This window comes from Strongylocentrotus purpuratus, unplaced genomic scaffold, assembly GCF_000002235.5.
Source record: "Strongylocentrotus purpuratus isolate Spur 01 unplaced genomic scaffold, Spur_5.0 spur5_scaffold_10, whole genome shotgun sequence".
NCBI lineage: Eukaryota > Metazoa > Echinodermata > Echinoidea > Camarodonta > Strongylocentrotidae > Strongylocentrotus > Strongylocentrotus purpuratus.
In genome coordinates this window covers 19,611,551-19,638,159 of record NW_022145595.1, presented here as the reverse complement: position 1 = coordinate 19,638,159, position 26,609 = coordinate 19,611,551, and the positions used below count along the sequence as shown (strand labels likewise).

Here is a 26,609-nt window from a genome sequence, read left to right as displayed (position 1 = left end):
ATGGTCCGACATGAGATGGTTGGATGTGGTTCAAAGCCACTGTGTTGCTCTGAGCATGATATCTTGACAAACATTTAATATTATCACCCGTAACTGAAACCAACACACAATTAATATCACGGTATTAGTCTCTTTTTTGTTCCACCAAGCTAATTTTTGCACCTTGCACAAATGCACTTCTCAACACGAAATATTTCACTAAATTTGTTTTGTTATTTTCACTCAAAATTAATTCAGCCATGCTCACTTTTAATCACTTCACTTATATCTTATTTAACATTGAATACAATGCAGTTGCATGGGTTGTTCTTTTATTTTGTTAACTCGGCAGAGGCCACGGTCATGTTCAAGCATTTACGCTTACGACATGTGGTCTCCTGCTTTTTCCTTTTGTATGAAACTTTTATTTTAACTAGAAACAAATTTTGTCAAACTTACATGTTATTCATTATATTTATTTGTATGTTTCTTTGTATTGATATGAAAAAGTGGAAATAAAACAAACAAACAAACATATGAGTGGTTCTGGTTCCTTTGTGACAGATGAACCTGGCCAAAGAAAACAAAGGACATAAAGTAATATATACAGGCTCTACACACATGTCAAAGACAAGCTTTTATTATTAATATGCATACCAAGTGCACATTACACTGATTCATCTCTTATTTAAACATGAATATCTGACTAAGTCCTTTTCAATCTTTATATCTTCAAACTTCTTTTCTCAAGATTATCTAACTTAAATCAGAATCAAAACAATATTTAAAGGACATCCATTTCATTGCATTAATTTGAGCTTTCAACAATAAATACAAACAGCAGGTTCATAACCTTTGACCTACTTTCATGAATTTAAACTTGATATGACATGCACAGGATATGATTTTACATTTTCTGTTATTAAGATACAATCCCCACACACATTTATTTCACTGCCTCTGTCAACTAAATTTGAGACTCCATATATATTGCATGTATGTGTCACTGCTTTTGAGACTAATTCAGAATACATAATAACATAACCTACTGACACTATATACTGACAATTTCAAAGCATTAAAATAAAAAATAAATCCCAATTTTAATTAAAACCTGAACTCTCACTATTTATTCTCAGATTCGAAATTAGACATGAACACTCTATGTGCAAGAATTTAGCATGACCTTTCACATAAAAAAAGTAGTATGAACTATGAACTTTTACCCAAATTATTTTCAAGATTTTGTTCTATTAATAATCTTTCTTTGTCAATACATTGAACATTCTAATTACAAGTATGTATTACACTTACTGAAATCTATGACAAATGTCACCATTTTCTTAAATGAACAAAAGTTATCTTGAATGAACTAAAATCTAAATTAGCCAATTAAATCATCAGTCATTAAAATGACTATATGCGTGAGATAATATCTTACTTGCAAATTCACTCATGCCTCCATTTATTTCCTTCAAAAGTTATAATGTGCCTTCATTCTACCCTACAAGACTATTTTGTGTCTCATATAAGTTCTTAACAATTTTCATAGCATTATGCCTATAACTTGATTAACTCACTTCGAATCTAACTTGGTACAATTTACTTGACAGAAATTGTTTATATGCCTGTGATTGAAGTATTTTTGTGCTCACAAATCAAATTTGGGAAATATTAAAGGAGAATGAAACCCTGGGGAAAATCCACTTTAATGAAAAGAGAGGAGATAAGCAATTTTTAAAAGTTCCATCAAAATTGGTTACAAAATGAGAAAGTTATGAAAGTTTGAAAAGCCTCAATTTACTTTCTTTGGCGATCCTCAAATTGGCAATGTTGCTTCAAAGAAACAGGTTTAGTAGTACAATGCTCCATATGTTTTGTACACAAAATTCATATTTTCCCAATTATCTCTGAAGGTGCAGCTTGTCTCCTTCTTAGCTCAAGATATATATCATGGGAAAATGTATTTGATAACATACATGTATGTTGAGTTCACAAAAAGACAAGCAGCATCTTCAGAGATAATGGAGAAAATATGAAATTTTGTGTACAAAACATATTGAGAATTGTACAACTATAGTGCGGTTCGCAAAACTTTTCAAACTTTCATAACTTTCTCATTTCGTAACCGATTTTGATGGAACTTTTTTTTTTAATTGCCTCTCTCTATCTTCTCTGTTCGTTAAAAATAGATATTTCCCCAGGGTTTCATTCTCCTTTAACTCTTACAGTGCCAAGGGGTTTTGCTTGTTCCCAAATTCTACCAAATCATGTACAGTGCTTGCTTTTCGAACGCCTGTAAATCTCCAACATTAATTTCTATACAGATATGCTGTACACAAAAGTTCTACAAACATTTATTACCCTTTCAAATGATACAAAATAATTCCATTAATTCAATGTCATGCATGAAAATTATTTTGAAATAGAAATGAGCTTAATCTCTCTTGACCTTTCAATTTTCATTTCTCATTTATTTGCTATTGTTTTATGCTAAAATAAGAATGGATCCTTTCCCAATATCTGCAGTTTTCTAAAAACAAAACAAATCCAATGGTAGCATAATTATAGTGACTTATAAATATTTAAAATACTATATGTATCCTCTAGACTATGTCATATATCATATGTCATATACATGTATGTCAGACCATATATCCATCTTTCTAAGTGGAGTAATGTTCAATTAAAAATGTAAAGTCTCTTAGCACGGAAAGAATTAAAGTTTGAAAGTTTGTATAAAATCAGATAATCTGTTCAAGAGTTATCATCAAATTCTCAAGGGTTCAGTAAATCCCTATTATTGGGATACCTGGTTTAACTAGCTTGGCAGCATCTGTGATGCTATTGTGGACAAGTCTCCATTCATTTTGTGCATCATTTTTTTAAAATTGATTTATATTAAATTCTAAGCCAGGAATCAACATAATTTTTCCAAAAATGCTTGCAGAATCAATCTAGCCATGTCATACTCAAACCGATTGAATTAAAAGAATCTATATTTTTCTTGAAAATGAAGAAAATGTTAAATTCTGTGTAAAAAATGAATGGAGAGTTGTCCACAATGACATTACAGATGCTGGCAAAGTTGCCAATTCATCCCCGTAATAAAGATTTACTTAAACTCTTGAACAGATTGCCCGCTTTCGCTCAAACTTTCACTGTCTAACTCTTCTTGTTCTTCTTTATTCACTGAAAGCACACTGATGTCTGGGTTTCAATTAAAGAGAAGGTTGAGTTCTGGGAAGAGGTGAAAAATAATTTGTGAGCATTACTCATTCTTATTATGCAAGTGTGCAGAACATCATTTAAGACATGTTCCCTGAAAAGCATGGCTCTTCAAATGCCTTCATATTCTAAATATGCATGTAACATCGTAAAAATCTGGGGGGGGGGGGCGGCTTTTTACGCCACATGTTCGTGTAGTCCCATATACATCTTTCTGTGCAAGTGTTTATAACTTTACCAAGACTTGGCCAAATTTCTTATCATTTTGATGATTCCAGAACCTTGCAATACACACAAATTCTTATATGCTAGATGATCAACCTTTTCTGGTTGGTTCCACACCGTTTCTTTCACAATGCAATCGCATGACCAGAACTCAACTTCATCTTTTACTGTCTAGCTGATATACATGTAACTAACTACCACTTTGAAGATTTATTTTGACCAATCCCTTCATTGTTTGTTACACACTGACTGAGAGAATGGGGTGCTTTCCTTGGTTTCTTTTTTGGAATCAACTGGGAACTGTCCACTGTCTTTCGCTTCTTCAATTCTCTTAGCTTTCGGCCAGTGTGAAGGCATCTGCGGCCCCCAAGAACAGTCTTACGTCGACTAACAGCAGCTGGCTGAACTTTGATGGCCACTCCCTTCCTTCGAGCCTGTTTCTTTTTCTTTGAAGAGGTCATATCCAGAGAAGCACCAGTGTATTTACCGAAGGTCTTCAGGGCACCAACAAGGGCAGAATTTGTTTTCAAGGAGTTGAACTGTTGAACATAGGATTCAACAGGCTCACTGAGTTCTTCCGGATCGCGCTTGAGCTTTGCAATTAGTTGACTGGCACAGTCATTGATAGCAGCTTCCAAAGAGGCTAATTTATCATTGCAGGGTGGTTCACCTCCATCAACATTTGACTGCAATGGACCACTGCCCCTCATATCAAACTTATTCTGCAGCATCCTCTGAACATTCAAAGATTCCACAGCCACATTGGAGCTGGACGGAGCTGCAACTGAAGCAACAGAAGGGCACTCGGATTCAACTACATTATCATCACCACTCAGACTACCCATCTGGTCTGGTACCTGTACCCCAGGATCCTCTTCTAGTGGCAAGCCTGCAATTGGTAGGGATGTGAACCATCCTGGTCTCACATTCTTCTGACCAGTTGCCAGAAATAGCATGTGTTCCCGCAAGTGAGGGTCTCTGAGGGGCAAGAAATTCAGCGAGGTCTCGTTGAAATGTCGCACAACGGCATACTGGTGCTTGCAGGGAGCGCCATTCATTCCTGTAGTGCATGTGCACACTCCAATTTCTGTATCCACGTTGTATTTTGTTTCCTCCTTCGTCTCACTCTTCACCTCGTAACAATGGGCACCAATCTTGGTGATGCTGGTGGCTGGAATCGATGACCCACCAGGGAGGTACTTTCTTGAAACTGTCACATCAACACGCCCATTAGCCAAGTCAGTGAGTCTACGCTCGTAGTAACTGGAGACACGTGTCACAAGAAAGTCAAACAGCTGAACAACATTGTACGCTCTCACTCGCTCAAAGATTTGATCCTTGAGAATTCTCATTGCCGCCTCGGCATAGTTGTTGGTGTTGTTACCCCGAGTGGGTAAGTCTTGACGATAGCACACAGCCCATGCTTGACGGCGACTGTACAGTTTCTCAACATGTGCTAGGAAGTTTGGATAGAGGCGAGCAACGTCACTACCCTGGAGCTCTTCATATGCTTCCTCAAGAGTATTCTCAGACATTGAGAATGTCATCTTTTTGACAGCAAAAAGCAGCTGTGGTCTATGCTCCTTCCTGATCTGATTCTTTCCTTCCCACAGGAATCTCCACACCGCCTGCAGCAAGTGGAAAACACAAAGAATTAACGTAGCGTCTGGAAAAACTGCTGCCAGGCTCTGCCTTTCTGCCTCGCTATCATCAGACAAAAAAACACGAGGGCCAAGTGTACCACGGCCAAAAAAGGCATCTTTTGGTATGATGTCCAAGTACAGTTTCAATGCCAGGGTAATGCAGTCCCTAGACTCAGAGGTCACAATCAGGCATCCCACGGGCAAACCACCAGCAGCACTGTGGGTCAAGAGCATAAATACCCTGCAGTCATATCGATCCATACCCCCCGTAGCATCGATAAAGACAAGTTCTCTGCTGTATTCATGCTTCTGACTGCAACGTTTCATGAGCGGAGAACATAGAGCGATGGCAATCTTGTTGTTGACCTGATCGATCTTGGCACAGACTTCACCCACCTCACTGTTGTACCCTGCAATGGCAGCTTCAAGGTCACTCAACATTTTCTCGCCACTTGCAGCACCATATGCCTTGTCAAAGATCTTCCGGTACAACCTGGAATACAAAAATATAAAAATGGATAAATGGTAACTATAACATGGTAAATGTTTTAGAATACTAATTTACATCTTCCTACTACAAGATGTTATTCAGACATACGCATGACTGAGAGGATCGACCAAGAGAATTTTTCAATGATAGGCAACAGAATGCATTACAATGAGGATTTATTTGAAAATACACATTAATTCCAAATTTCTTCAGTTATGTTTAATGAATCTTAAATGGGCAATGCCATGAAATTTTCTACATAGATTCAATTTTTAAAGTTATATTTTGATTCCTTAACTCCCCAATTGATATGTTAAATTAAAAAATTTGACCATTGACCTGTGAATGATGAGATCAAACTTATTCAACAATGCCAAAAGATCTTGTCTGCATATGTTACAGAGAACACATATTAATTGATGCTACATGTATTTGAGGTTCTCTGCATTTCAGGATGTTCTTCCTGGTTCTCGCAATTGGACTTTCAAAAGCCTCTGCAACCAAAATGCAAGTTGCAAGCATACAACTCATATTTGCTATTCAAGTATCCAAACATGTTTCATGGATTTTTGAACAATTATTCTTTCAACCTGCTCAGCTCCGTCCCTAAAAAACCTCCAGATCTCATGCCTTCAGTGACATCAACTGTCAATCATTAGTGAGCTATCAATCAACGGTGTTATGTAATAGCTTTGCCAGAGCTATTCAACTGTTTACAGTACAACATAGGAGTTGCTATGTCAGACATGTATCACCAGTGTAAGAGTCAGGTTTGAACAATTCCTAGCACACTCTTAAACAGAGTAGAGACAGCACAGCAGACATTTTGCATGGATATATCTATTAACTGCTTGTAACCAGCTAGTCTCAATAATGAGTCTCTGCATAGTTTTGTTGTCCAAAATCGAGGGTATCTTGATGGATTTCCATTAAAACTAGATGGATTCTTGACTGCGCGCAGTCAAAATTTATGCCTCCGCCATTGCCAGATCAGAAATATATTACACGCCTAACTTCTTAAATTTTCAAATATTGACCTGTGTGACCTTTGACCTTGTGACCCCCAAATCTTATCAGATGCACAGTCACTCCCATACATGCATGAGCCAAGTTTGAAGATGATCCCTTAAATGGTTCTTTAGTTATCGCGAGAACGAGATATTTTCAGGTATATAATGACCTCTGTGATCTTTGACCTTATCACCCCAAAAACTAATCAGATCATCGTCAATCCTATATGTATACTTGGACCAAGTTTTAAGTTGATAAAGTCAAACGGTTCTTTAGTTATCGCAAGAACGAAAATGGGATGGATGGCAGATGGACGACCCGATAAAACAATCCCTCCGGCAACCACTTACGATGGGTGGGGGCATAAAAAATGACATCTTTTTTTTTGGGGGGGGGGGGGGCAAGACTATAATATGAATTCTCACCTGTGACAGAATTGTGTGTCTGGACAGTTTGCACGGTCAGCAGCTTCATACACATAATCTTGGTCATACTGTAGTTGCAGATCCAGTTTGTGTGTGTTCAAAGCTGATGCAGGTGAATGGCCTTTAGAGAACAAGTCTTTGAATTTCTCAATCGTCTCCTTGCTGACATCTCTGTGCTTCAGTGTATCGGCACTATCATTCATGTGGTTATGGGTGTGAGAGATCTTGACAACAGTTTGATAGGCTGGCAAGTGAAGATCCTTACTTTTGGCTCTGAAATTGACAATGAAAGATATAAAATAAAATATAATCTTGAAGAACGAATGTAACCAATAACTTTTAACCCCTGGCATTTTTATTCAATACAAACTGAACCAAACAATTGAATACTGGAATACAGGAAGGGCCCAACTCCACCATTTGGGGCATATTGTGTTAACCCAAAGAGGTACACAGCTTTCATAAGGTCTATTAGATTAATCTGCTTTTGCTCCTCAAATTGGCAACAATCGTTAATTTTGTTTATTTTCATATTTTGACAAAATTAAATATGGATATAACATGAGATCAACATGAACGATTATAGCAAATTTTTAACGAAAAGTTGCCAATTTGTATTTTTAAATAGTGATTTTGTTGTTTTCATCATGTTGCCAACTTATATTTTTGAAACTTACCTGCTTAGTTTCCCAGGAATCTTTTTAACAGTCACAGCTAGCTTCGCTGGACAATTCGTGTTCTTTGACGACATTTTCTGACTTGCTGTTTCAGACCGAGGAAGAGTCTTGTGTTGGCAACGGTAAAAAACCTTGAACAGATTCACCCATCCATTTTTTAGCTTTGTTGCTCCAACACGGAATGTCACTTTGGTGAGCTGTTGGTATTTTTCTAGCCACAGTTTAGCATCATCTTCATTGGAAATGTCAATTCTGAATTCTGCCTCATATTTGCCATCCGCAACCTCTTGATAATTGCAAATGTGGTAGGCATAGTCAGGTGGAAGGGATTCCTGTAATTTAAGAAAGAAGACATGTTTAATTGTTTTGTATGAAGAGTCATGGTTGACTAAAGTTGTGCTTCACAGATGAAGTTGGCGAGAATAAAATGAATTGTGGTTTGTATCCACTTGGTCTACTAGCAGATCGATTCTCACATTGTCTAAAACCAGTTAATCTCTTGCCAATCAATCACTGAATTAAACACCAATCATACAAATCACTGCCAAACTCACAAATCCTCTCTCCTATTAAGTCTCTAACTTATCATGCCAACAGAACTCTAAATCAATACCTCTTACACAGTGTTAGTCCAGTCCAGCTCTGTATGAGTTTTATTATATGAGGCTGTACATGTGCTTCATGCAGATTATATTCAAATGAAAAATACGTTATCAACCAATACCAAAATAGGATGTATGAATAAAAATGAATATTCATAAGAAAAAGGAGAAGAGAACCATTGATAAGTATGAAGTTGAAATATGTAAATGAGAAGAGAACATACCACCTGTTCTAGCTTTATGAGTTGGTATGCATGTGGTGGAGATGAATGGACGAAATGAATATGCAAATGATGTGAAATGAATGAGAAGAGAACCATTGATAAGTAAGAAGTGGAAATATGTAAATGAGAAGAGAACATACCACCTGTTCTAGCTTTATGAGTTGGTATGCATGTGGTGGAGATGAATGGATGAAATGAATATGCAAATGATGTGAAATTAATATGTATGGGAAGAGACTAGAGAAACAAATAGTAACTATAGCATAACAAGCCCTAACTGGAGATTAGACGAAATGGTAAATGGGCTTAGTGGCAATTATACCAAGCAAATGGTTAGTAGATGAAATAGGATTAGACCATGTGGGGTGATGAAACCAGACGAAAATCTGGTGGGTGCAGACCAAGTGGCAATTTACCTGATGTTGGTAAAGCTAGCACCTATGTACATGAGCCTATACTGTGCCCCCCCCCCCCATATGTTTCAATGTTTATGACAAATCAAATGGCAATTCTACTTTCATGGGCCTCCGACTCTGAGGCATTGACCTAACGTTAGGTGTAGCGGGAAACAGGCTGCATGGAATATTTTGGCACAGTGCCCACCCCCCCCCCCCCCCATTTTTTCAAGCACCCGAAAAGTGCCCCTTTTAACTTTGTAAGAAGTACCCCTTTTTACATACGAATAGTGCCTCTTGTACATTGACAAATGCCCCTATTAATTTGTAAAAGTGCCTCTTCCCCTTTTCAACTCTGATAAGTGCCCCTTTTATTTGGACACGTGCCCCTTTTCCTTCAACAAGTTCCTTTTTCCTTTGCAATAAGTGTCCATTTTCCATTCTCCTCAATGCCCTTTTTTCTTGGTGCCCCCCCCCCCTACTTTGGAAGTCGCTCGGCCGCCCCTGTCTGTTCCCTTTTCCACCGCAGATTATGAACATATCCTGATAGTTAGGCCTAATATTAACGAAACAGTGACAAGCTGAGGTGACCGTGTCATGACGAAAAGCTCTCGTTCGTCATATATTAAAACTATACCCCACACTTTAACACAGCAGTCAATGTAATCTGATGGGCTACCCCATTTTTGTTTCTCTCGTTAAAGTAAAAGTCCACTCCAAAAATAACTTACTTTCAATAGAAGCAGAAAAATTAGACAAACCAATCAAAAAAAATTGAGCAAAATCTTATAAATAATAAGAAAGTTATAAATTTTGAAAAAGTATGTAAAAGTATGGAACTATGATAATCACTACACAAGTTGCCAATTTGGTTATCAGGTTGTGACGTCATGTCCTCACTATCTTTCAATTGCTCTATGTGGTTTAATCCCATTTATTTCCCTTTTTATTCCCCAAAACTTGATTTCCCCATGCCTTTGCCCAGGTTATGATTTGTATCATATTGCGTAAATAACATTTCACAAAATCTTTTATGAACTTTGAAGAATTTATTCTATATTCTGAATATTGTATATTCATAATTATTGATTTTTATATAAATAGTTTATCAAAATTCACATTTTTCATAATTTAACTGGAAAAAATTACTAGATATTAGTGCATCCACACAAAAACATATTACTTTTAATCTAACTTGGATGCTGGTGTGAAGAAGTAAGATTCTTAAGGAGAAAATAGGAAATTTATATCATCAATATAAAGAAAATAATTAGTGGATAGTGAGGACATGACGTCACAGACTCATGAGTGAGTTGCCAATTTGTCTAGTGATTTTCAAAGTTTGTAATGCCATTAAAAATTCATAACTTTCTTATTAGTTATCCGATTTTGCTCAGACTTTTTTGATTGGTTAATTAGTCTGATTTTTCTGCTTCTATTGAAAGTAAGTTATTTTTGGAGTGGACTTGGGCTTTAAAACTTTGAGAGAGCTTCTGGTGGGGTGCCTCTACCATATGGACCTACTAGACTACTACTACTTGTGATAGTAGTAGGTCCATGCTCTACCCCATTTCGTTTCTTTCGTTAAAAACTTGGACAGAGCCTTGAGGCTCTTGAGTGGGAGATTAAGATAATATTAATGGATTGCAGCTGGACTCTTCATCATCTTATGTAATACTAGTGTAAACAAACTCTTACTGGGTCTGGGGCTCTGCCTGAAAGGAAATGAGAAGTAGGAAATAAGTATTTTACTTGTTTTAAGATATTTTCATGTCCAAAAGTCACTAATAAGTTAGATGAAGACCAAAATGAAAGTTCGAACGAAGCAAAATGACCCATAATTGGCGATATAGGGTCTACTGTAACAACAATTTTAACTCTGGCAGCAACCCCTGCATGTGTCTCTTTCTCCCTTCTCCCTTCCTTTCCCCCTCTATCATGCTTATCTCTCTCTCTCTCTCACTATCACCTCATCAAGGTCTCGGTGGGGGTGGATTACAGCGCTAGTGTTTACTTCGGCCATGTTCGGGCTTTTCACAATCTCAGCTCTAGAAGTCTAGTGCCTAGTGGCGAAAGTCAAATGGAGGTTTCACAACGAGTTTTCGTCATGTAACATTACTATCTCATACTCATACATACACACAACAATTAACCCTAGACAATCAAGTACTGTAGTAGATCTAGATCTAGGGCTAGGCTAGTTACCTAAATCTAGGCCTATACGGTAGGTACTAGTAGCCTATATCTACTTCAGTAGTACGGTATTACTAGCCTAGATCTAGCTCTAACAGTAGACTAGATCTAGGCTAGATCTAACGTTAGGCCTAAACAATTTTAACCAAACTGCTGCACCATAATTCATAGACTAAATTCGCCTATGGCGGTATGGGATGGGCCGATTTACAATTTCACAATAATATTGTGGTACTTACATAAAGACTTGTATGGTTCTTGCAGAAGAAATCGGTATTCTCTTCTTTAGAGCGACCAAAATTGCAGAGAGTTGTACTTGTAGACTCCGCCATAATACTAATACAATAGCTCATGTAAAAGTTATAACTTAGAGCCAATCACTGCGCATGCATATCCATGCATGCAGTGTACTATAGCCTACGTACTATAGCTGCGCTGCATCAACGAACTAGTATCTTTCAGCTCAGTCATGAATATTCATGATGCGTATACCTCTGAACCAATCAGGAGGCAGGATTTTACTCTCATAGGTAAACCTGTTTGGGAAAAAAAAATTCGCGGCCCGGGGGCCCGGGCGCGAATTTTTTTTTCCCAAACAGGTTTACCTATGAGAGTAAAATCCTGCCTCCTGATTGGTTCAGAGGTATACGCATCATGAATATTCATGACTGAGCTGAAAGATACTAGTTCGTTGATGCAGCGCAGCTATAGTACGTAGGCTATAGTACACTGCATGCATGGATATGCATGCGCAGTGATTGGCTCTAAGTTATAACTTTTACATGAGCTATTGTATTAGTATTATGGCGGAGTCTACAAGTACAACTCTCTGCAATTTTGGTCGCTCTAAAGAAGAGAATACCGATTTCTTCTGCAAGAACCATACAAGTCTTTATGTAAGTACCACAATATTATTGTGAAATTGTAAATCGGCCCATCCCATACCGCCATAGGCGAATTTAGTCTATGAATTATGGTGCAGCAGTTTGGTTAAAATTGTTTAGGCCTAACGTTAGATCTAGCCTAGATCTAGATCTAGTCTACTGTTAGAGCTAGATCTAGGCTAGTAATACCGTACTACTGAAGTAGATATAGGCTACTAGTACCTACCGTATAGGCCTAGATTTAGGTAACTAGCCTAGCCCTAGATCTAGATCTACTACAGTACTTGATTGTCTAGGGTTAATTGTTGTGTGTATGTATGAGTATGAGATAGTAATGTTACATGACGAAAACTCGTTGTGAAACCTCCATTTGACTTTCGCCACTAGGCACTAGACTTCTAGAGCTGAGATTGTGAAAAGCCCGAACATGGCCGAAGTAAACACTAGCGCTGTAATCCACCCCCACCGAGACCTTGATGAGGTGATAGTGAGAGAGAGAGAGAGATAAGCATGATAGAGGGGGAAAGGAAGGGAGAAGGGAGAAAGAGACACATGCAGGGGTTGCTGCCAGAGTTAAAATTGTTGTTACAGTAGACCCTATATCGCCAATTATGGGTCATTTTGCTTCGTTCGAACTTTCATTTTGGTCTTCATCTAACTTATTAGTGACTTTTGGACATGAAAATATCTTAAAACAAGTAAAATACTTATTTCCTACTTCTCATTTCCTTTCAGGCAGAGCCCCAGACCCAGTAAGAGTTTGTTTACACTAGTATTACATAAGATGATGAAGAGTCCAGCTGCAATCCATTAATATTATCTTAATCTCCCACTCAAGAGCCTCAAGGCTCTGTCCAAGTTTTTAACGAAAGAAACGAAATGGGGTAGAGCATGGACCTACTACTATCACAAGTAGTAGTAGTCTAGTAGGTCCATATGGTAGAGGCACCCCACCAGAAGCTCTCTCAAAGTTTTAAAGCCCAAGTCCACTCCAAAAATAACTTACTTTCAATAGAAGCAGAAAAATCAGACTAATTAACCAATCAAAAAAGTCTGAGCAAAATCGGATAACTAATAAGAAAGTTATGAATTTTTAATGGCATTACAAACTTTGAAAATCACTAGACAAATTGGCAACTCACTCATGAGTCTGTGACGTCATGTCCTCACTATCCACTAATTATTTTCTTTATATTGATGATATAAATTTCCTATTTTCTCCTTAAGAATCTTACTTCTTCACACCAGCATCCAAGTTAGATTAAAAGTAATATGTTTTTGTGTGGATGCACTAATATCTAGTAATTTTTTCCAGTTAAATTATGAAAAATGTGAATTTTGATAAACTATTTATATAAAAATCAATAATTATGAATATACAATATTCAGAATATAGAATAAATTCTTCAAAGTTCATAAAAGATTTTGTGAAATGTTATTTACGCAATATGATACAAATCATAACCTGGGCAAAGGCATGGGGAAATCAAGTTTTGGGGAATAAAAAGGGAAATAAATGGGATTAAACCACATAGAGCAATTGAAAGATAGTGAGGACATGACGTCACAACCTGATAACCAAATTGGCAACTTGTGTAGTGATTATCATAGTTCCATACTTTTACATACTTTTTCAAAATTTATAACTTTCTTATTATTTATAAGATTTTGCTCAATTTTTTTTGATTGGTTTGTCTAATTTTTCTGCTTCTATTGAAAGTAAGTTATTTTTGGAGTGGACTTTTACTTTAACGAGAGAAACAAAAATGGGGTAGCCCATCAGATTACATTGACTGCTGTGTTAAAGTGTGGGGTATAGTTTTAATATATGACGAACGAGAGCTTTTCGTCATGACACGGTCACCTCAGCTTGTCACTGTTTCGTTAATATTAGGCCTAACTATCAGGATATGTTCATAATCTGCGGTGGAAAAGGGAACAGACAGGGGCGGCCGAGCGACTTCCAAAGTAGGGGGGGGGGCACCAAGAAAAAAGGGCATTGAGGAGAATGGAAAATGGACACTTATTGCAAAGGAAAAAGGAACTTGTTGAAGGAAAAGGGGCACGTGTCCAAATAAAAGGGGCACTTATCAGAGTTGAAAAGGGGAAGAGGCACTTTTACAAATTAATAGGGGCATTTGTCAATGTACAAGAGGCACTATTCGTATGTAAAAAGGGGTACTTCTTACAAAGTTAAAAGGGGCACTTTTCGGGTGCTTGAAAAAATGGGGGGGGGGGGGTGGGCACTGTGCCAAAATATTCCATGCAGCCTGTTTCCCGCTACACCTAACGTTAGGTCAATGCCTCAGAGTCGGAGGCCCATGAAAGTAGAATTGCCATTTGATTTGTCATAAACATTGAAACATATGGGGGGGGGGGCACAGTATAGGCTCATGTACATAGGTGCTAGCTTTACCAACATCAGGTAAATTGCCACTTGGTCTGCACCCACCAGATTTTCGTCTGGTTTCATCACCCCACATGGTCTAATCCTATTTCATCTACTAACCATTTGCTTGGTATAATTGCCACTAAGCCCATTTACCATTTCGTCTAATCTCCAGTTAGGGCTTGTTATGCTATAGTTACTATTTGTTTCTCTAGTCTCTTCCCATACATATTAATTTCACATCATTTGCATATTCATTTCATCCATTCATCTCCACCACATGCATACCAACTCATAAAGCTAGAACAGGTGGTATGTTCTCTTCTCATTTACATATTTCCACTTCTTACTTATCAATGGTTCTCTTCTCATTCATTTCACATCATTTGCATATTCATTTCGTCCATTCATCTCCACCACATGCATACCAACTCATAAAGCTAGAACAGGTGGTATGTTCTCTTCTCATTTACATATTTCAACTTCATACTTATCAATGGTTCTCTTCTCCTTTTTCTTATGAATATTCATTTTTATTCATACATCCTATTTTGGTATTGGTTGATAACGTATTTTTCATTTGAATATAATCTGCATGAAGCACATGTACAGCCTCATATAATAAAACTCATACAGAGCTGGACTGGACTAACACTGTGTAAGAGGTATTGATTTAGAGTTCTGTTGGCATGATAAGTTAGAGACTTAATAGGAGAGAGGATTTGTGAGTTTGGCAGTGATTTGTATGATTGGTGTTTAATTCAGTGATTGATTGGCAAGAGATTAACTGGTTTTAGACAATGTGAGAATCGATCTGCTAGTAGACCAAGTGGATACAAACCACAATTCATTTTATTCTCGCCAACTTCATCTGTGAAGCACAACTTTAGTCAACCATGACTCTTCATACAAAACAATTAAACATGTCTTCTTTCTTAAATTACAGGAATCCCTTCCACCTGACTATGCCTACCACATTTGCAATTATCAAGAGGTTGCGGATGGCAAATATGAGGCAGAATTCAGAATTGACATTTCCAATGAAGATGATGCTAAACTGTGGCTAGAAAAATACCAACAGCTCACCAAAGTGACATTCCGTGTTGGAGCAACAAAGCTAAAAAATGGATGGGTGAATCTGTTCAAGGTTTTTTACCGTTGCCAACACAAGACTCTTCCTCGGTCTGAAACAGCAAGTCAGAAAATGTCGTCAAAGAACACGAATTGTCCAGCGAAGCTAGCTGTGACTGTTAAAAAGATTCCTGGGAAACTAAGCAGGTAAGTTTCAAAAATATAAGTTGGCAACATGATGAAAACAACAAAATCACTATTTAAAAATACAAATTGGCAACTTTTCGTTAAAAATTTGCTATAATCGTTCATGTTGATCTCATGTTATATCCATATTTAATTTTGTCAAAATATGAAAATAAACAAAATTAACGATTGTTGCCAATTTGAGGAGCAAAAGCAGATTAATCTAATAGACCTTATGAAAGCTGTGTACCTCTTTGGGTTAACACAATATGCCCCAAATGGTGGAGTTGGGCCCTTCCTGTATTCCAGTATTCAATTGTTTGGTTCAGTTTGTATTGAATAAAAATGCCAGGGGTTAAAAGTTATTGGTTACATTCGTTCTTCAAGATTATATTTTATTTTATATCTTTCATTGTCAATTTCAGAGCCAAAAGTAAGGATCTTCACTTGCCAGCCTATCAAACTGTTGTCAAGATCTCTCACACCCATAACCACATGAATGATAGTGCCGATACACTGAAGCACAGAGATGTCAGCAAGGAGACGATTGAGAAATTCAAAGACTTGTTCTCTAAAGGCCATTCACCTGCATCAGCTTTGAACACACACAAACTGGATCTGCAACTACAGTATGACCAAGATTATGTGTATGAAGCTGCTGACCGTGCAAACTGTCCAGACACACAATTCTGTCACAGGTGAGAATTCATATTATAGTCTTGCCCCCCCCCCCCCCCAAAAAAAAGATGTCATTTTTTATGCCCCCACCCATCGTAAGTGGTTGCCGGAGGGATTGTTTTATCGGGTCGTCCATCTGCCATCCATCCCATTTTCGTTCTTGCGATAACTAAAGAACCGTTTGACTTTATCAACTTAAAACTTGGTCCAAGTATACATATAGGATTGACGATGATCTGATTAGTTTTTGGGGTGATAAGGTCAAAGATCACAGAGGTCATTATATACCTGAAAATATCTCGTTCTCGCGATAACTAAAGAACCATTTAAGGGATCATCTTCAAACTTGGCTCATGCATGTATGGGAGTGACTGTGCATCTGATAAGATTTGGGGGTCACAAGGTCAAAGGTCACACAGGTCAATATTTGAAAATTTAAGAAGTTAGGCGTGTAATATATTTCTGATCTGGCAATGGCGGAGGCATAAATTTTGACTGCGCGCAGTCAAGAATCCATCTAGTTTTAATGGAAATCCATCAAGATACCCTCGATTTTGGACAACAAAACTATGCAGAGACTCATTATTGAGACTAGCTGGTTACAAGCAGTTAATAGATATATCCATGCAAAATGTCTGCTGTGCTGTCTCTACTCTGTTTAAGAGTGTGCTAGGAATTGTTCAAACCTGACTCTTACACTGGTGATACATGTCTGACATAGCAACTCCTATGTTGTACTGTAAACAGTTGAATAGCTCTGGCAAAGCTATTACATAACACCGTTGATTGATAGCTCACTAATGATTGACAGTTGATGTCACTGAAGGCATGAGATCTGGAGGTTTTTTAGGGACGGAGCTGAGCAGGTTGAAAGAATAATTGTTCAAAAATCCATGAAACATGTTTGGATACTTGAATAGCAAATATGAGTTGTATGCTTGCAACTTGCATTTTGGTTGCAGAGGCTTTTGAAAGTCCAATTGCGAGAACCAGGAAGAACATCCTGAAATGCAGAGAACCTCAAATACATGTAGCATCAATTAATATGTGTTCTCTGTAACATATGCAGACAAGATCTTTTGGCATTGTTGAATAAGTTTGATCTCATCATTCACAGGTCAATGGTCAAATTTTTTAATTTAACATATCAATTGGGGAGTTAAGGAATCAAAATATAACTTTAAAAATTGAATCTATGTAGAAAATTTCATGGCATTGCCCATTTAAGATTCATTAAACATAACTGAAGAAATTTGGAATTAATGTGTATTTTCAAATAAATCCTCATTGTAATGCATTCTGTTGCCTATCATTGAAAAATTCTCTTGGTCGATCCTCTCAGTCATGCGTATGTCTGAATAACATCTTGTAGTAGGAAGATGTAAATTAGTATTCTAAAACATTTACCATGTTATAGTTACCATTTATCCATTTTTATATTTTTGTATTCCAGGTTGTACCGGAAGATCTTTGACAAGGCATATGGTGCTGCAAGTGGCGAGAAAATGTTGAGTGACCTTGAAGCTGCCATTGCAGGGTACAACAGTGAGGTGGGTGAAGTCTGTGCCAAGATCGATCAGGTCAACAACAAGATTGCCATCGCTCTATGTTCTCCGCTCATGAAACGTTGCAGTCAGAAGCATGAATACAGCAGAGAACTTGTCTTTATCGATGCTACGGGGGGTATGGATCGATATGACTGCAGGGTATTTATGCTCTTGACCCACAGTGCTGCTGGTGGTTTGCCCGTGGGATGCCTGATTGTGACCTCTGAGTCTAGGGACTGCATTACCCTGGCATTGAAACTGTACTTGGACATCATACCAAAAGATGCCTTTTTTGGCCGTGGTACACTTGGCCCTCGTGTTTTTTTGTCTGATGATAGCGAGGCAGAAAGGCAGAGCCTGGCAGCAGTTTTTCCAGACGCTACGTTAATTCTTTGTGTTTTCCACTTGCTGCAGGCGGTGTGGAGATTCCTGTGGGAAGGAAAGAATCAGATCAGGAAGGAGCATAGACCACAGCTGCTTTTTGCTGTCAAAAAGATGACATTCTCAATGTCTGAGAATACTCTTGAGGAAGCATATGAAGAGCTCCAGGGTAGTGACGTTGCTCGCCTCTATCCAAACTTCCTAGCACATGTTGAGAAACTGTACAGTCGCCGTCAAGCATGGGCTGTGTGCTATCGTCAAGACTTACCCACTCGGGGTAACAACACCAACAACTATGCCGAGGCGGCAATGAGAATTCTCAAGGATCAAATCTTTGAGCGAGTGAGAGCGTACAATGTTGTTCAGCTGTTTGACTTTCTTGTGACACGTGTCTCCAGTTACTACGAGCGTAGACTCACTGACTTGGCTAATGGGCGTGTTGATGTGACAGTTTCAAGAAAGTACCTCCCTGGTGGGTCATCGATTCCAGCCACCAGCATCACCAAGATTGGTGCCCATTGTTACGAGGTGAAGAGTGAGACGAAGGAGGAAACAAAATACAACGTGGATACAGAAATTGGAGTGTGCACATGCACTACAGGAATGAATGGCGCTCCCTGCAAGCACCAGTATGCCGTTGTGCGACATTTCAACGAGACCTCGCTGAATTTCTTGCCCCTCAGAGACCCTCACTTGCGGGAACACATGCTATTTCTGGCAACTGGTCAGAAGAATGTGAGACCAGGATGGTTCACATCCCTACCAATTGCAGGCTTGCCACTAGAAGAGGATCCTGGGGTACAGGTACCAGACCAGATGGGTAGTCTGAGTGGTGATGATAATGTAGTTGAATCCGAGTGCCCTTCTGTTGCTTCAGTTGCAGCTCCGTCCAGCTCCAATGTGGCTGTGGAATCTTTGAATGTTCAGAGGATGCTGCAGAATAAGTTTGATATGAGGGGCAGTGGTCCATTGCAGTCAAATGTTGATGGAGGTGAACCACCCTGCAATGATAAATTAGCCTCTTTGGAAGCTGCTATCAATGACTGTGCCAGTCAACTAATTGCAAAGCTCAAGCGCGATCCGGAAGAACTCAGTGAGCCTGTTGAATCCTATGTTCAACAGTTCAACTCCTTGAAAACAAATTCTGCCCTTGTTGGTGCCCTGAAGACCTTCGGTAAATACACTGGTGCTTCTCTGGATATGACCTCTTCAAAGAAAAAGAAACAGGCTCGAAGGAAGGGAGTGGCCATCAAAGTTCAGCCAGCTGCTGTTAGTCGACGTAAGACTGTTCTTGGGGGCCGCAGATGCCTTCACACTGGCCGAAAGCTAAGAGAATTGAAGAAGCGAAAGACAGTGGACAGTTCCCAGTTGATTCCAAAAAAGAAACCAAGGAAAGCACCCCATTCTCTCAGTCAGTGTGTAACAAACAATGAAGGGATTGGTCAAAATAAATCTTCAAAGTGGTAGTTAGTTACATGTATATCAGCTAGACAGTAAAAGATGAAGTTGAGTTCTGGTCATGCGATTGCATTGTGAAAGAAACGGTGTGGAACCAACCAGAAAAGGTTGATCATCTAGCATATAAGAATTTGTGTGTATTGCAAGGTTCTGGAATCATCAAAATGATAAGAAATTTGGCCAAGTCTTGGTAAAGTTATAAACACTTGCACAGAAAGATGTATATGGGACTACACGAACATGTGGCGTAAAAAGCCGCCCCCCCCCCCAGATTTTTACGATGTTACATGCATATTTAGAATATGAAGGCATTTGAAGAGCCATGCTTTTCAGGGAACATGTCTTAAATGATGTTCTGCACACTTGCATAATAAGAATGAGTAATGCTCACAAATTATTTTTCACCTCTTCCCAGAACTCAACCTTCTCTTTAATTGAAACCCAGACATCAGTGTGCTTTCAGTGAATAAAGAAGAACAAGAAGAGTTAGACAGTGAAAGTTTGAGCGAAAGCGGGCAATCTGTTCAAGAGTTTAAGTAAATCTTTATTACGGGGATGAATTGGCAACTTTGCCAGCATCTGTAATGTCATTGTGGACAACTCTCCATTCATTTTTTACACAGAATTTAACATTTTCTTCATTTTCAAGAAAAATATAGATTCTTTTAATTCAATCGGTTTGAGTATGACATGGCTAGATTGATTCTGCAAGCATTTTTGGAAAAATTATGTTGATTCCTGGCTTAGAATTTAATATAAATCAATTTTAAAAAAATGATGCACAAAATGAATGGAGACTTGTCCACAATAGCATCACAGATGCTGCCAAGCTAGTTAAACCAGGTATCCCAATAATAGGGATTTACTGAACCCTTGAGAATTTGATGATAACTCTTGAACAGATTATCTGATTTTATACAAACTTTCAAACTTTAATTCTTTCCGTGCTAAGAGACTTTACATTTTTAATTGAACATTACTCCACTTAGAAAGATGGATATATGGTCTGACATACATGTATATGACATATGATATATGACATAGTCTAGAGGATACATATAGTATTTTAAATATTTATAAGTCACTATAATTATGCTACCATTGGATTTGTTTTGTTTTTAGAAAACTGCAGATATTGGGAAAGGATCCATTCTTATTTTAGCATAAAACAATAGCAAATAAATGAGAAATGAAAATTGAAAGGTCAAGAGAGATTAAGCTCATTTCTATTTCAAAATAATTTTCATGCATGACATTGAATTAATGGAATTATTTTGTATCATTTGAAAGGGTAATAAATGTTTGTAGAACTTTTGTGTACAGCATATCTGTATAGAAATTAATGTTGGAGATTTACAGGCGTTCGAAAAGCAAGCACTGTACATGATTTGGTAGAATTTGGGAACAAGCAAAACCCCTTGGCACTGTAAGAGTTAAAGGAGAATGAAACCCTGGGGAAATATCTATTTTTAACGAACAGAGAAGATAGAGAGAGGCAATTAAAAAAAAAGTTCCATCAAAATCGGTTACGAAATGAGAAAGTTATGAAAGTTTGAAAAGTTTTGCGAACCGCACTATAGTTGTACAATTCTCAATATGTTTTGTACACAAAATTTCATATTTTCTCCATTATCTCTGAAGATGCTGCTTGTCTTTTTGTGAACTCAACATACATGTATGTTATCAAATACATTTTCCCATGATATATATCTTGAGCTAAGAAGGAGACAAGCTGCACCTTCAGAGATAATTGGGAAAATATGAATTTTGTGTACAAAACATATGGAGCATTGTACTACTAAACCTGTTTCTTTGAAGCAACATTGCCAATTTGAGGATCGCCAAAGAAAGTAAATTGAGGCTTTTCAAACTTTCATAACTTTCTCATTTTGTAACCAATTTTGATGGAACTTTTAAAAATTGCTTATCTCTATCCTCTCTTTTCATTAAAGTGGATTTTCCCCAGGGTTTCATTCTCCTTTAATATTTCCCAAATTTGATTTGTGAGCACAAAAATACTTCAATCACAGGCATATAAACAATTTCTGTCAAGTAAATTGTACCAAGTTAGATTCGAAGTGAGTTAATCAAGTTATAGGCATAATGCTATGAAAATTGTTAAGAACTTATATGAGACACAAAATAGTCTTGTAGGGTAGAATGAAGGCACATTATAACTTTTGAAGGAAATAAATGGAGGCATGAGTGAATTTGCAAGTAAGATATTATCTCACGCATATAGTCATTTTAATGACTGATGATTTAATTGGCTAATTTAGATTTTAGTTCATTCAAGATAACTTTTGTTCATTTAAGAAAATGGTGACATTTGTCATAGATTTCAGTAAGTGTAATACATACTTGTAATTAGAATGTTCAATGTATTGACAAAGAAAGATTATTAATAGAACAAAATCTTGAAAATAATTTGGGTAAAAGTTCATAGTTCATACTACTTTTTTTATGTGAAAGGTCATGCTAAATTCTTGCACATAGAGTGTTCATGTCTAATTTCGAATCTGAGAATAAATAGTGAGAGTTCAGGTTTTAATTAAAATTGGGATTTATTTTTTATTTTAATGCTTTGAAATTGTCAGTATATAGTGTCAGTAGGTTATGTTATTATGTATTCTGAATTAGTCTCAAAAGCAGTGACACATACATGCAATATATATGGAGTCTCAAATTTAGTTGACAGAGGCAGTGAAATAAATGTGTGTGGGGATTGTATCTTAATAACAGAAAATGTAAAATCATATCCTGTGCATGTCATATCAAGTTTAAATTCATGAAAGTAGGTCAAAGGTTATGAACCTGCTGTTTGTATTTATTGTTGAAAGCTCAAATTAATGCAATGAAATGGATGTCCTTTAAATATTGTTTTGATTCTGATTTAAGTTAGATAATCTTGAGAAAAGAAGTTTGAAGATATAAAGATTGAAAAGGACTTAGTCAGATATTCATGTTTAAATAAGAGATGAATCAGTGTAATGTGCACTTGGTATGCATATTAATAATAAAAGCTTGTCTTTGACATGTGTGTAGAGCCTGTATATATTACTTTATGTCCTTTGTTTTCTTTGGCCAGGTTCATCTGTCACAAAGGAACCAGAACCACTCATATGTTTGTTTGTTTGTTTTATTTCCACTTTTTCATATCAATACAAAGAAACATACAAATAAATATAATGAATAACATGTAAGTTTGACAAAATTTGTTTCTAGTTAAAATAAAAGTTTCATACAAAAGGAAAAAGCAGGAGACCACATGTCGTAAGCGTAAATGCTTGAACATGACCGTGGCCTCTGCCGAGTTAACAAAATAAAAGAACAACCCATGCAACTGCATTGTATTCAATGTTAAATAAGATATAAGTGAAGTGATTAAAAGTGAGCATGGCTGAATTAATTTTGAGTGAAAATAACAAAACAAATTTAGTGAAATATTTCGTGTTGAGAAGTGCATTTGTGCAAGGTGCAAAAATTAGCTTGGTGGAACAAAAAAGAGACTAATACCGTGATATTAATTGTGTGTTGGTTTCAGTTACGGGTGATAATATTAAATGTTTGTCAAGATATCATGCTCAGAGCAACACGGTGGCTTTGAACCACATCCAACCATCTCATGTCGGACCATCCTGATAAGATAATTCATACCCTTTGTGTGTGTCTTTTGTGTATTCTTGACAGCTAGTGTGTGCATTTGTTGCTTATGTGTTTGTAAATACATGAGGGTGGGTGGGTGTGTGTTTATAGAGAAAGAGAGAGAGAGAGAGCGAGAGAGAGAGAGCGAGAGAGAGAAAGAGAGAGAGCGAGAGAGAGAAAGAGAGAGAGAGAGAGAAAGATAGTGTTTGTATGTATAGCCTATGTGTGAAATTGGAATATTAGTGTGTGTACTGTAAGTGAACTCTTTGAGAGAAAAAATCCGCAGTGTAAAACCAGGGACTTGTTAGTTGACAACCTGGTAAAACTATATAAACCAAGCACCAGAATAACCAGAAATGTTCACAAACAGACCCCCCCCCCCCCCCCCTTCCCCCAATAAAAATCCCCTCGCACGCACCATGTACACAGCTAGCTCACATACATTTTGTACACCTAAATGGCCAGCAAAACTGAAGTCCACGCGCATGCGTAATACATATACTAGGTACTGCAGCTCAGCCACAGTGCTGTGAACTCAGCTCGTGAATATTCATGACGCGTATACCTCTGAACCAATCAGGAGGCAGGATTTTACTCTCATAGGTAAACCTGTTTGGGAAAAAAAAATTCGCGGCCCGGGCCCCCCCCCCTTGAGAAAAAAATCATGTAAAATCACGTGATTTTTACCTTTTTTGGGGGTTGGGCCCCCCCCCCCTGGCGCTCAAGGGGGGGGGGGGTGCAAATTGAAATTTTTTTGAGGATCAAAAAAAAAAAATGTGCTCACTACCCCCCCCCCCCCCCCCCCCCCCCCCCCCCCCCCCCCCCCCCCCCCACTGAGCGAAGTTTTGGCCGGCGCGTTTTTCAAATTTTCGGGAGCAAAAAAAAAAAAAAAAAAAAAAATGTGCTCTGTACCTCCCCCCACCCCCCCCCCCCCCCCCCCCCCCCCCCACTGAGCGACTTTTCGGCCGGCGCGATTTTCAAATTTTCTGGAGCAAAAAAAAAAAAAGTTGGGCCCCCTCCCCTAAGAAATCCTGGATCCGCACCTGAACCACCCCCCTTGATTCCCCGATTCTATCAAACCGTCACAATGGTGGGATTTCTATCAACCCCCCCCCCCCCCCCTCCTTCTTCCCTGCTGATTTCACACGCCAAAACCGTCACAATACTTTATAACCCCCCTCCCCCTTCCCACTTTGAAAACGTTCCCAGGGCCTGCGTAACATGTAAGAGTGGTGGTGATGCGATTTTTTTTTCTGCCCCCAAAACGTTTTTGCTCATTACGCCAGTGCTCCCTCGTCAATTGCATTTCGTTCCCCCGGTCATGAAAAGAAATCGCCGCCCCTGTAGGTTATTATATTGAAGAAAAAGAAAACTTTGTGATAAACTTCATGTCAAATTAAACGTCATATACATAATTTATATCCAAATTATCGATGATGGTAAAGAGTATAATAAGAAAGTCTGTTTATTAATCTCAAATCAAAACTACGATATTCATATAGCAAATAAGCAAAGTGTTTCATTGACGAAACACAAAGAAAATAATTCTTTTAATTGCTTTTTTCTTTTATTATGTTTTAAATGTAAATTGATGTAAAAATGTTGTAAATATATATGATGATCAGTATGTGAAATAAAAAAACCTCGGTAAGAGGATAAGAGGGGAATGGGGCGCAGAGGGTGGGGAGGGGGGGGGGGGGAGTCTGACAGCGAAGTGCCCTGAGTAGAGCATCCGCCTATTTGGGCAGCGATCAAGGTGCGTATAGTAGGCCTATACGAGCGGTAGGTGTCCAATCCGAAAATTTCCTGCAAAAAAAAAAGTGTGGAAAATTTGAAGAAAAAAAGTTTGAAACGACTTCCAAAGTGGGGGGGGGGGCACCAACAAAAAAGGGCACTTTCTGGAATAAGGGCACCTTCAAAGGGAAATCCTCAAAGCGAAAATATACAATTTTTTTAGACATTGGTAATTGTGATTACATTATCAGGGTTGATTTTAATATTTGTTTCTCTTTTTACATCATATAAGATATTGCTTAAGCATCATACTTTGCAGTTGGGTATGATGGTATGAAAATTAATTTGCGAGCGAGCAAAGCAAGCGAGGAAAAATATTTAAGATTTGTGAGTTCGCAGTGCGAAAAATTACATCTTATAAAGACGGAAAACCCAATCCTGATGGGGTTATATACATTCTCATAACGGAAGACTAAAAAGACCTTTGATAAGTTAAATAATTATAACATCTAGGCTATTACTACGAGCAAGCGTAGCGAGCGAGCTTTGGGGGGGGGGGGGAATTGCTCTTAGGCGCTTGAACTTAGGGGCACGTTTAATGAACGGAGGGATACCATGCGTGTTACCAAAATGTCCGGTAAAGAGTAAGTTTTACGCACCAAAGTCCGGCTCGTAGTACACAAAATTGACTTTACACACCGGACTTAGGGGGTGTTTTCAAAAGGAGGGAACGTGCATATGCGTACCCTAAATAACACTGAGGTGGGGGGGGGGCGGGGTTAAGACACTTATTAGAAAAGAAAAGGAGCACGTGTCAAAGTACAAAGGCTAATTATCAGAGGTGAAAGTGGGGCACTTCTTACACCTAAAAAAAGAGGCACGTACCAGGGATGAAAAGGTATTTTATAAAAATGGGGAACGGGCATTTGTCGACGGAAAAGAGGCACCCATCAGAGTTTGATAGGGGCATTTTTAAGAAGTGAAAAGGGGCATTTATGAAAAAGGGATATGCTCCTTATTAGAAAGGAAAAAGGAGCACATATCATGTTTAAAATGGTAGTTATCAGAGGTGAAAAAGGGGCACTTATGAGAATGAAAAAGGGGCACTAATGATAAAGGGAAATGTGCATTTTTTTGAAGAAATAAATGGGCGCCGATCAGATTTTAATGGGGGCATTTATCGGAGGTGGAAGGGGGCTTTTATAAGAAGGGGGAAGTGGCTCTTATTAAAAAGAAAAAAGGCACATGTTAAAATAAACGGGGCACTAATCAAAGATGAAAAGGGGTAATTATGTAAAGGGGAAGGGGTACTTATAAGAAGGAAAAAGAGCATTTATTAGGAAGGACAAGGGGGACGTGTCAAAATAAAAGGGGCATTTATATAAGATGAAAAGAGCACTTATCAGGAGGGGAAAGGGCACTTCTTGTACCTCAAAAAACGGAACTTACTAGAGATTAGAAAAAGACACTAATAAGAATGGAAAATGGACACTAATTGCAACGGAAAATGTGAACTTGTCAAAGGAAAAGGGGTACGTGTCAAA

The 26,609-nt window shown here is 38.0% G+C and overlaps 2 protein-coding genes across 2 annotated transcripts; one reads left to right on the top strand and one right to left on the bottom strand.

Annotated features, from left to right (window-relative positions):
- Nucleotides 1-3,572: 3,572 nt before the first annotated feature.
- LOC115921713 lies at nt 3,573-11,596 on the bottom strand. The gene is made up of 4 exons (XM_030979707.1): nt 11,332-11,596; nt 7,679-8,010; nt 7,002-7,274; nt 3,573-5,568 (listed from the first exon to the last, which is right to left on the bottom strand). Exons 1-4 carry the CDS (start codon nt 11,443-11,445, stop codon nt 3,627-3,629), a joined length of 2,661 nt encoding a protein of 886 aa, XP_030835567.1. The 5' UTR covers nt 11,446-11,596; the 3' UTR covers nt 3,573-3,626.
- Nucleotides 11,597-11,723: 127 nt separating this feature from the next.
- On the top strand, nt 11,724-19,749 carry LOC115921712. The gene is made up of 4 exons (XM_030979706.1): nt 11,724-11,988; nt 15,312-15,643; nt 16,048-16,320; nt 17,754-19,749. Exons 1-4 carry the CDS (start codon nt 11,875-11,877, stop codon nt 19,693-19,695), a joined length of 2,661 nt encoding a protein of 886 aa, XP_030835566.1. The 5' UTR covers nt 11,724-11,874; the 3' UTR covers nt 19,696-19,749.
- Nucleotides 19,750-26,609: the final 6,860 nt, after the last annotated feature.

Bases quoted from the DNA above. Each gene is read 5' to 3' on its own strand.
- LOC115921713 (XM_030979707.1), bottom strand. From the start codon at position 11,445: ATGAGCTATTGTATTAGTATTATGGCGGAGTCTACAAGTACAACTCTC. The intron at 8,011-11,331 runs GTAAGTACCACA...CTTAAATTACAG, and splicing joins AGAACCATACAAGTCTTTAT to GAATCCCTTCCACCTGACTA. The intron at 7,275-7,678 runs GTAAGTTTCAAA...TGTCAATTTCAG, and splicing joins ATTCCTGGGAAACTAAGCAG to AGCCAAAAGTAAGGATCTTC.
- LOC115921712 (XM_030979706.1), top strand. From the start codon at position 11,875: ATGAGCTATTGTATTAGTATTATGGCGGAGTCTACAAGTACAACTCTC. The intron at 11,989-15,311 runs GTAAGTACCACA...CTTAAATTACAG, and splicing joins AGAACCATACAAGTCTTTAT to GAATCCCTTCCACCTGACTA. The intron at 16,321-17,753 runs GTGAGAATTCAT...TTTGTATTCCAG, and splicing joins GACACACAATTCTGTCACAG to GTTGTACCGGAAGATCTTTG.